General features: G+C 42.2%; 1 protein-coding gene across 1 annotated transcript in view; it reads left to right on the top strand.

Moving 5' to 3' along the window:
- The first annotated feature begins 144 nt into the window (after window positions 1-144).
- The window catches only part of LOC119888387 (excitatory amino acid transporter 5-like), a 29511-nt gene continuing 18412 nt past the window's right edge, over window positions 145-11243 (top strand). Inside the window, exon 1 of the mRNA XM_038698949.1 lies at window positions 145-2900. Within this exon, the coding sequence (XP_038554877.1) occupies window positions 2610-2900 (291 nt within the window). The 5' untranslated portion in view covers window positions 145-2609. The remainder of the gene's footprint in view (window positions 2901-11243) is intronic.

Here is an 11243-nt window from a genome sequence, read left to right as displayed (position 1 = left end):
AAGGTAATCAGTAACATTTTAAAATCTACTCTGAATCATCCTGGGAGCCCGTGTGATGAAGCCGAAACAGAAGTGATCACGTTTCTTGGTTCTGGTCTGCAGCCTGGCAGCTGAGTCGATGAATAGATTTATGGTTCAAGCACGTTAAAAAAGGCACTGAGGTAATCCAGGCGTGTAAGATGCTCTCAGTGTCTTTAAAAGGTCGATGATAAAACCTTTATAAAAGATATACGATGCGCGGCTCCAAACTTAAAGTAGCTCTATGCTCCATGAAATCCAGCTTCCACTTTCTTTCTGTTTACCTTTTTATGATTGTCAGACTGTTTTCTGCAGCGAAGCAGAGGGAGTTTCATATTATAACCCTGTCATTATAGGACCATTAAATGTACCTTGAAGCCTTGAAACGGGCCTGATATGATCCACTTGGGAACCGGCAGGATTTGTTTTTGTGCCGGGACCCAAAGACCAGGATCTGAGTTCAGCTGGAGGAAATCTTTCCCTTAAGCTGAACTTAACAGAACAAAATGAAGACACAGAACCTCCTTTGTCCACACGTTGAAACCAGGATGTACCAGGACTGAGCACAGGGCGGCCTCAGTGCTGGGACGCTTGTAATAAAAGATAACGTGGAAATGAATCTACAGTTTTATGGGAGGGAGGAATCCAGACCAGGTTGGTTTATCAGCAGAATCACATGAGCAGTAAATCAGTCGGCAGATAAAAACACAGACTGCAGTAAAACTCTGTTGGAATTACTTTGAGAGGGCTGGAAGACAAAGTAATGGGATAAAACCGGTTAAAACGGTCTTGTTGCGGGTGAGGGATGTCACGGTAAGAGGTATTGTGGGTAATAGAGGCTCTAATTGACTCCACTTTAACAGTAACATAAGCAAATAACAGTTCACAGTCCCTTTCAGACGGGGCACAGGGAGGAGGATCCTCCGCCTTAAATAAAGAAGTCTTTAATTATAACCAGATAATAAACCCTGTCATGTACTGTACATGTTTTTTCCCATCTTTGCTTCCCTGCATTCTCTTTTCCAGCTGTGAATATTTAGTCATTTATCTGCTTCCTCACTCCTTCCTCATCTGCAGGTGGAGGAGGAGCCACAACTATTTTACTCTTAATAATCTTAATTTTAAGATAAAGCGCAGTCACGCTGTGAGCATACTGTAGATTATTTTCTTGATTAATCGATGAGTCGTTAGGCCCAATGTGACGTCCACAGATGACTTCTTGTATCCTCAACCCGGAGATGATCAGTTTACTGTCACAGAGGAGGAAAGAAACCAGAAAATATTCATGTTTACGAAGCCGGAATCACATAATTTGGACGTTTTTTCTTTAAAAAAGGGCAAAACTGTTGGTCAGTAATTTTGAAGTTGACATCTAATCGATTAGTCAACGTATTGCAGCTCCAGTGGACTGCTGAATTTAAAAACAGCGCTGGTGTCTTTACTGGAAACGACCACTAGGAGTCGCTAAAACACAGAACTGTTGAGATCCTCCACAGAGGAGCTAAGTTTGGACATTTTGTGAATTAACTCGTCAGTTTGAGGAAAACCAGTTCAGGTGTATCCGACTGCAGTTCTGTGTCGGGCTCTGATTGGTTCATCACGGCTGCTTCTTCACCGCTCAGACCTGACCCCGGCGTGACGCCAGCCTCGAACAGCACTGAGTGGATTAGTGCTGATGCACCAGAGTTTGATTGTGTTTTGACACACTTTAAAGACGACTCTGACAAATCCTACCGTCATGATCTGGACTCTGGATTAATGGCTGCGTTTAGGTCGGCTGTAATGTGATCAATAAGATCTCCGTGCAGGTCGGCTGATCAAGATCTAACTTTACTTTCCTTAAGAAGGATTTTCTGATCTGAGTCTGAACATAAACATCTTTTTGCATCACTTTGATGCTTTCTTGTAACTTGAGTATTTCTACACTGTGGTATTAGTACTTTAACTTCAGATCTGAGTACATTACATTTACATGTATTCATTTAGCTGAAGCTTTTATTCTCAGTTGCTCTACATGTCAGAGGTCGCATGCCTCTGGAGCAACGAGGGGTTAAGTGTCTTGCTCAGGGACACCTTGGTGTCTCAGTGGATTCTAACCCGGGTCTCTCACACCAAAAGCTTGCGTCTTATCCAGGTTGACAGGTTTTAAAGACATTCTCAGAAATGTTCTGCACATTCACAAACTTAAATTTCTCATGTTGTTTCTACAAAAGCTGGAGAACAACAACAACAACCAATAAACACCTTTCAAACATCATTTCTCAAACTACACACAAAGGTTAAAGGTGCTCCGTGTAAACCTGCAGATCCTCCGACCGCTCTGTTGTCCTTTTGACCCTGACCGTTCATCCAAACGCAGTAAAGCGGAAACAACAACGGGACCGGGTCCAGCAGCAGGGCCAGATGCCACAACAAAGGCGTGTGAGACGTTGTCCCACCTCTTTAAGCCTCTTAGTGCCTGTAAGTCTGCCTGCCTGCCTGCAGCCGGCCTGCAGGGCTGCCGTTGGCCCTGATCACACCGTGATGATTTAATCCCTCAGTGGAAAAGGTTAGCTCTCCTTCTCTCAGGCTTGTCACCCTGCCAGCCGCAAATGCACAGAGAGGAAGACCAGAAGAAGATCTGGAGGGCGATGGAGGAGCTTCTGTTACCGAGCGGCGAGGAGGAGACCCTCTCCGAGAACAGTTCGCATGTTCCCGGGGACGCGGGGAGGACGGTGGAGGACCAAATGAAGAATTTTGTCAAGGCGACGGTGAAGGAGGACCTGAGTAAGAACGTGAGGGATTTCTTTAAGAGGAACGGGCTGCTGACGCTGTCGGTCATCGCCGTGGCCACGGGCTGCATGCTGGGCTTCATGCTGAGAGGAACTCACCTGTCCACACAGGTATGACTCACCTGAGGGAAGGTTTTACTGATCCTGTACTTTATTTCTTTTAGCTGCTCAGACTCGTGTTGATACGTTTTTTGGACACATTTTAGACAAAGTGACTTTATCACATGAATACTCAACACTTTGTTCGACCCACCGTGATGTTCAGTTTGTGTCTCACTCACAAAGGTAAAGATTAAACTTGGTAAAGCAGAGGCTAGTTAGCATTAGCACTGGTGGGAACTGTTGGGTCTCTGTAAATAATATAACAGACAGTATTCTCTATAAGAAAAGTGCAGTGTTGTTCTGAATTGGCGTTAAAAAATAAAACTGAATTGATTCCAATAGACGTTACGTTATTTTTCTGTCCAGGTTTCAGACTCAGATGATCATGTTGCAGCTGTTTGTTTACATGTTAGCCACAACTACTTTATAAGGCGATAACATGTCGGATGACGTGTTTACAACCTGTTCTGCTGCCGCCAGGTGGGCGAAAAAATATCTAACAGATTAATATGTCCCGTTAAGCTCCCATGTTGATGTTTAGGGCTCGAACATGAGCAAGAAATTGTTATTGTCCCAAATTAAATTAAATGACAAATGGCAAAATGGCTCACTAGCGCCCCCTAAAAAGCAACCTGAATTAAATGGTCATTTTTTGTGTTTTACAGGGTGCGTACTTTAACAAACTCCTCTTACAGAATTAATCCGATCGATTTCAAATTTTTGCTGTGCAATCTAAAGGCATTGACGATGAAATGTTGTGCTATCTGTGAGTTTTTGTCCATTAGCGTGTCCGTGGCGTGGCGTTGAAAATCGATCATTCGCCTTGAAACAGGAAGTTGTTGTACATGCTCAGATCTGCACCAAACTTTACATGTTTTTATAAGAGTCCTGCCCTGAACACATGTACATGGCAAAAATCACAAAATGTAATGGCATAAAAATCATTTGATTTACATGTTATTTTTCAATTCAAGTACTGATACACAACATAAATTTAGCAGGTGCTGTCTAGTGCCACATAGGTGGAGGTGCATCTCACTGACATACCCCAATGTGCTTCAGGGCGCGAGGGCCCGTCCAACGCTTCTTGTAGCTTTAATTTCCTTTAAATTTCCGGTCAGGACTTCAAAGCCTGCTCCCAGGGTGACACTTCCTTTAAGGGTTCCCTGTTTTTGACTAGTAGCAATGTTTTTACGGGTGAGTGACGAGTTTGGTTTGTATTGTGCAAGAGGACGCACGTTCATGCGAGCGAGCGAGCGAGCAGGCCGGCCACGTGGGATACACATTCCTGCCAACCGCTTCAAGCTCTTCTTCTTATGTAAAAAGAAATGTCACTGTGTGCTTCCTGCGTGGAAGAATTAAACTGCTGTCCCGCAAACAAGGACAAAAACAATGAAATGCACAGAATAAAAATGCATGCGTCAAAGCTCAAAAAGTCGCACAGGGAGCTTTAAATTTCCCCTCATGCCTTCCTCCGTGTTGACACTTTCACGCTGCTCTTGTATGAAACAGTGTCAGCCTAAACAGCCGCAGAGGGAGACTGCAGCCAATCCAACGTCATTAATCCCTCCTTTCAGTTACTGGCTGCCAGCCTCTCAGAGAGTTTCTCCTTCTTGTCTTCTCTGCTGAGGAGCTGAAAGTGAAACAAGTTCAGTAATAAAACGCGGCAGTAAATCAAGACGCTGAGCTCATGTCCTCTGTATTTATTCTGGCAATAATAATTTACTCTTTTAGACACCTGAAACGGACGCATCAGGTATTTTAAGCCTCCGCACGTTTAAATATGACTTCATTTAACGCAGGCCGACATTAAAGAGGTCATATTCTGCTTTCCTTTATTGTGTTAAATATCTTTTTTTGTGCATGTAATAGGTTTGCAAAGTTAAAAAGCAACAACGGAGCGTTCAGTGAAACGAGGCGCTGCAGCAGTGTGCAAATGCTGAACCTGGAAATGAGCAGAATATGACCTCTTTCAAAATAAACCACTGAAGCTGTTTAGATTTAATGCTGGGTGATAAAATGCACATAAATAATTAAACAACAAACTGTAATACACTTCTAATGATCCATCAGTTAATGAAGCTGCAACTATTTACACGATCAGTCCTTCAGTTTCAGAAAAGTACTCGGATCCTTTACTTTAGTAAAAGTAGTAATAATAGAAGTAAAAGTCCTTCAGCACAGCAGATTCTCTGAGCTTCTTCAGTTACGTTTGTCTGTAATATCCGTAAGTCAGTTCAGCTGTTAGTTAAAAATAGTTCTGTTTCTGTGCGAACTGACTTTCCAGGAAGAATTGATCCGTCTCAGACAGACTGTATCGAACAGCGGCTGGAGATAGTCTGCACAGAAACATGGAGGTCATTGAGCCACTTAGACGACATGTGATGTCAAATGTGAAGTCAGACCGGCAGCGTTGGCAAAGTACTTATAGGCAGGTCCTGCCACTTGGCCGCCATCTTGGCAACGCCTCCGGGCAGCTATTTTGGACCAATAATATCTGAATGAATGGCGAGAGAGCCAGAGCTGCACGTTCACTGGTCACTGGGACATAAAAAACACATGAATAGAATCAGCATTAAAATCAAAATTAAAAAGTTGGACAGCTTTGCCCCAGAATAAGGTTTAAAAAGCGTTTCTCCCCACCGGTTATAGTTCTACGCTTCTAGTGAGGCATGCGCAGTAGAGCCGCACGATTGGCTGAAAGAATCTTTCCCTCCTCGGCTGTTAAAAAGAAGACTATTGGCTTTCTAATGGGAGAGGTGGGACAACGCCATCTTTGGCGTTACAGGCCTGTATCTATATAACGTCTCTGGCGTTGGTGAGGAAGCAGAAAGTAAACCAAGTCACCAGATCTGAGGTTTCTTTAGTTTCTTCATTTATCTTATTGTATTTCAGTGGTGGAAGAAGTATTCAGACCTTTTACTTCAGCAGGAGTAGTAAAACAGCAGTGTAGAAATACAGAACCAGAAATACTTTATTGATCCCTGAGGGGAAAATTGTCGCGTTACAGTTGCTCACATTGCTAAAAATAAAAAACAGGATAAAAGAAATAGAGAAATACAAATTGGAGTGTAGAAATAAGTGCAGTATTCTCCAGTACGTGACAGAAGTAGCATGAATAAATATTAATATAATAATGAGTGAACTGTTACAAGTAAAAATCCTGCAATTAAAATGTACTCAAGTAAAAGTATTACACCAATACCAAAAGTAAAAGTACTCATGCAGAATAATATATATTTTGTAAAGAATAATTTGATTCAGCAGAAAGAAACATTAGTTTTCAGATAAATGGAGTGAAGTAAAAAGTACTAGATTTCCCTCTGGCATGTGGTGCAGTAGGAAGTATAAAGTAATAAACCCAACATTTTCAGGGGAAAAAGGTTAATAGATTTCACTTACAGTGGAAGTCTGAAGAAGGCCAGTGTTTAGAAATAGCACCCTGAGCAGAGGCTCGCAGGCTCGCACTGCTGGACAAGCAACCACCAGCTGAGTGTTTGAACTCTTTATAACATGTTAAAATGGCACACCGGTGGCGTGTTTCTCAGGCCACCACACACAAAAGTTCAAGCTTGACAGCCAACAGAAATGCAGCTGATGTGTTTCTCCATGAATACTAACAGCTCTGTCACGTGTTTCCCTTTTATTTTGAAGTTGCTCTGTCCCTGGTGTCTTTGTCTGGTTTTGCTTCCTGTCCTTGGCTGCAGAAAAATCAAAAATCAAATCAGTGTGTGGGAAACACTGAAATGAGACATTACATTTACTGTAGAGGTCATCCAGCTTCATTGAGGCCTTTATTAAGGAAGAATCTGTGACAGAAGTAAATCAATGATATTGCTGAAGGCTGCAATACATTGGCCAAAAATAACTAATGCAAACTGAAACTGCAAACTGGTTCCGCCCTACTACACATATTAGCAGGTTATGGCATAAGAGAGAAAACGCTTAATAGCTGATGGTAACTTAGCCTAGAAAAGAAATTAGAGAGTCACTACGATCGATGTCTTTTATCCGTCATGGTCTCTAATTTCTTTTCTTTTTTTTTATTGTATAAAATTCAAATACACTTACTGTCGAATAATGTTGTTGGAGCAGCATCAGATTACAGCAAAGCCAAAAGAAAGCAGGAAATTGTGGGTCTTATTCGGGTGTCATGATGTGCGTCTGTATTGCAGGATTTTGTTACATGTTGTCGATGGATTTTATCGTTTGAGAACGTGAGTCGCTTTAAATGTTGCTGCCGCAAGGAATTGTGGGACGGCATTATCTCCTTTCCTTGACCTCATGACGTTTTCCGTTAAGGTCAAGGAAAGGTGGTTAGGAAAGGAGATTTTTTTTTTTTTTACTTTTCGACCGCAGCCCTGGTGGAAAAACGCTAAAGGAGATAAGAAAGGAAGCACTGAGGCACCTTTCCTCAGCTTTAAGAGAATTCGACCAGCTCTCAATATGGCTGACACTGAAATACTTCACTCAGTTAGGAATCTTCCTGAGCAAAAAAGACTTTTTGACCGCAACCCTTGTGTCTCTGGGTTGCTTGTTTGCACCGGCCCTGATGTGTTTCACCCGTGTCTCGTCTCTCTTCGTTGTTTCTGCAGACGTCTCGGTGGCCAGCCTCGAGCTTCCTGGTGTTTTATGGAGCAGAAAAAAACAAGTACTGCAAAACTTACAACGACATATATGTTTTAAATGAAGAGGATGGCATATTCACTTGTCTCTTTGGAGCTGCTCACTTCCTCAGCAGCCTGTAACTTCAGTTTCTGTGTTCCCGACAGATCCCTTTTAATGTGGCGTTTTGAATGACCTAAAACACTACAGTTCCCATGAGCACTAGGGAGAAGGCTCCATAGACATCTAGCAACGCACCACAGCTGCCGCAGTGATCGGACAAGTTTAACAAAGATGAACTTTACTCACTCTACTGGAAGCTAGAGCTGCAACAATTAATTGAATAATCGATTCGCTGTCAACTATTAAATTAACGAGCAACTATTTTGAAAATCGATTAATAATTGGTTTGAGTCATTTTTTAATAATAACTTATATTTATATAGCGCCTTTCACAAGGCCTAAAGATGCTTTACACATAATTGCAGAGACAGAGCAACAAAAAGTCATTCAGGGTTGAATGCCTTTGTGAAGAGGTGGTTTTAGGAGTTTTTTGAAGGTGTCCAGAGAGGGAGCATTTCGGATCTCTGTGTGGATGGAGTTCCAGAGGGTGGAGGCTGCGATGCTGAAGGCTCTGTCCCCAAAAGTCCGCAGTCTGGTGCGGGGGACAGAGAGCAGGCCCTTGTCGGAGGACCGCAGGTTCCTGTGAGGGGGGGTAGGGGTGGAGAAGGTCCAGTAGGTACTGGGGGGCAGTGGCATGGAGAGATTTATAGGTGAGGAGTAGGGTTTTGTAGGTGAAGCGGAATTTGACCGAGAGCCAGTGAAGCTGAGTGAGGATTGGGGTGATGTGCTGCCACGACCTTGTGTGTGTGAGAACCCTGGCAGCCGAGTTCTGGACGTATTGTAGCCTGTCCAGGACCTTGCTGGGAACCCTATACAGGACACCATTACAGTAGTCCAGGCGGGAGGTGACGAAGGCGTGGATGAGATACTCTTCCACAGAGTCTGAGAGTGATGGTCGAAGTCTGGAGATGTTTTTGAGGTGGTAGAACGCAGATTTGGTAATAAGTTTGACATGTGGAAGGAAAGGGTGGAGTCCAAGATGACACCAAGGTCGTGGACTTCTTGGGATGGAGAGATGGAGCAACCATCCACTTTGAGGAGTAGATCACCACACTATTTTTCTGAACTCATTACTACACATAAACACAATCCCAGGTTTCTGTTTCAGACTGTGGATCAGCTGGTAAACCCAACCCCTCCTTGTGCCTCAGCTGGAAGTAATGATGACTGTGAATTGTTTTTATCTTATTTTACCAATAAGGTGGTGTCAATCAGAGCCTCTATTACCCCCGTGGCCTCTTACTCAGAGGTTCCTCACCAGCAACAAGAGAGTTTTAACCAGTTTTATCCCATCGACTTGTCTGAGCTTTTAACAGTATCACAAATGAGAGTGTCCTCCAGCCCACTTGATGTAATACCTACAAAGTTTTTACTGAAAGTAATAGATTCTGTTGGGCCCCATTTGATCTCTGTTTTCAACAGCTCCCTATCTACTGGTTGTGTCCCTGATTATTTTAAAACGGCTTGCGTGAACCCACTTTTAAAGAAACCTGGTTTAGATCCCTCCCTCCCACATAATTTTAGACCAATTTCAAAACTGCCTTTTATTGCAAAGATTCTAGAAAGAATTGTGTCCAAACAGCTGCTCACTGTACTGGAAAATAACAAATTATTTGAAAAGTTTCAGTCTGGTTTTAGGAAGTACCACAGCACTGAGACTGCCCTGCTTAAAGTCACCAATGACCTTTTAATGTCTGCTGATGAAGGCATGTGCTCAGTCCTGGTACTCCTGGACCTTAGCGCTGCTTTTGACACCATTGATCACAACATCATGTTAGACAGACTGAGGCACTGGGTGGGGATCTCTGGTACTGCTCTAGAATGGTTTTCATCCTACCTGTCAAATAGGAAGTTTTGCGTGTCTGTAAACAACTATGTCTCCTCGTTCTGTCCAGTTAAATATGGTGTGCCTCAGGGGTCGGTCTTAGGACTCATTTTCTTTTCCTTGTATCTGCTTCCCCTTGGACATATTATCCATAAACATGGCATTTCTTTTCATATTTATGCTGATGACACACAAATATACTTGCCTGTCAGATCCACAGACCCTGGAATGCTGAGTTCACTTAACAACTGCCTTTGTGAAGTTAAAAAATGGATGTCAAATAATTTCCTCCAGCTGAACTCAGACAAAACAGAAATCCTGGTCATCGGGTCTCAGCAGATGGCAAATCAAATACTGCCATCTGCTGGTTCCCTAGTAAATCACATTAAGCCTGTGGCAAAGAACCTTGGTGTTTGGTTTGATAGTAATTTAAATTTCGAGCAGCACACCACAAAGCTTGTTCAATCATGTTTTTATCAACTTAGAAATATAGCAAAAATTCGATCTATGTTAACTTTTAAGGACACCGAGACCATTTTACACGCCTTCATCTCATCACGCCTGGATTATTGCAACAGCCTTTTCACCTGTTTAACCCAAAAATCTATTGATCGACTCCAGACTGTCCAGAACTCAGCTGCCAGGCTTTTAACCAGAACAAAGAAATATGACCACATTACTCCTATTTTAGCTTCATTACACTGGCTCCCAGTATGTTTTAGAATTGACTTTAAAATTCTATTGATCACTTTTAAAGCTCTTCATGGCCTCTCGCCTTGTTATATTTCTGACCTTTTAGTCCCATACGCACCAGCACGTACCTTGAGATCCTCGGGCAGAGGTCTGTTGTCTGTTCCAGAGTCTCGACTGAAAACTAAAGGGGACAGAGCGTTTGCTGTCAGGGCCCCGAGGCTCTGGAACAGTTTGCCCGAGGAAATCAGGTCGGCTGAGTCAGTGAACTCTTTTAAGTCCCTTCTTAAAACATACTTTTATAGGAGAGCCTTTCCCGATCTTATTTGACTTTATTTTATCCCTTTTATTTTATTCTATTTTACCAATTTTATATTTATCTAAAACGTGTATTTTAGTCTTTTTAATGTTTTCATGCTTTTATCTTGTATTGTTTTTGTATTATTGTCTTTTGGGTATTATTGTCTTTACACTTATTAAAGCACTTTGTAACTTGTTTTGAAAAGTGCCCTACAAATAAAGATTATTATTGTTGTTGTTATTATTATTATTATTATTATTATTATCCTCAGGAGCAGCGGCTTGGGAGCCACTACCATTAGCTCCGTTTTGCTGCTGTTTAGCTTGTGTAGATTGGATGACATCCAGGTTTTTATTTCAGGGAAGCTGAGTGGATGGTTTGGTGTTGATATACAGCTGTGTGTCATCAGCATAACAGTGGAAACTGAGACCATGGTGACGTATTATCCGAGGGGGAGCATGTTAATGGTGAAAAGGAGGGGTCCAAGCACTGAGCCTTGTGGAAAATATTCACATTTAAACGCTGGAATTAGATAATTTTCTTCCTTGTTTGACTGGGGCCAGTCAAACAAGGAAGAAAATTATCTAATTCCAGCGTTTAAATGTGAATATTTTCTGGTTTCATTCCTCCTCTGTGACGAGTAAACTGAAGCTATTTGGGTTGTGGACAAAACAAGACATTTAAGAACGTTATCTTTTGCTTTGGGAAACACTGATCAACATTTTTGACATCTTTCGGACACTTTTAGACTAATTAACGACTAATCAAATAATCGACAGATTAATTAACCGTGACAATAATCGTTTGT

This window comes from Micropterus salmoides, unplaced genomic scaffold (genome assembly GCF_014851395.1).
Source record: "Micropterus salmoides isolate LMB-PRFRI ecotype aquatic unplaced genomic scaffold, ASM1485139v1 Ms_hic_scaffold_5, whole genome shotgun sequence".
Classification (NCBI taxonomy): Eukaryota; Metazoa; Chordata; class Actinopteri; order Centrarchiformes; family Centrarchidae; genus Micropterus; species Micropterus salmoides.
The sequence above is the reverse complement of the archived record's forward strand: the minus strand, read 5'-3'. Positions and strand labels throughout refer to the sequence as shown.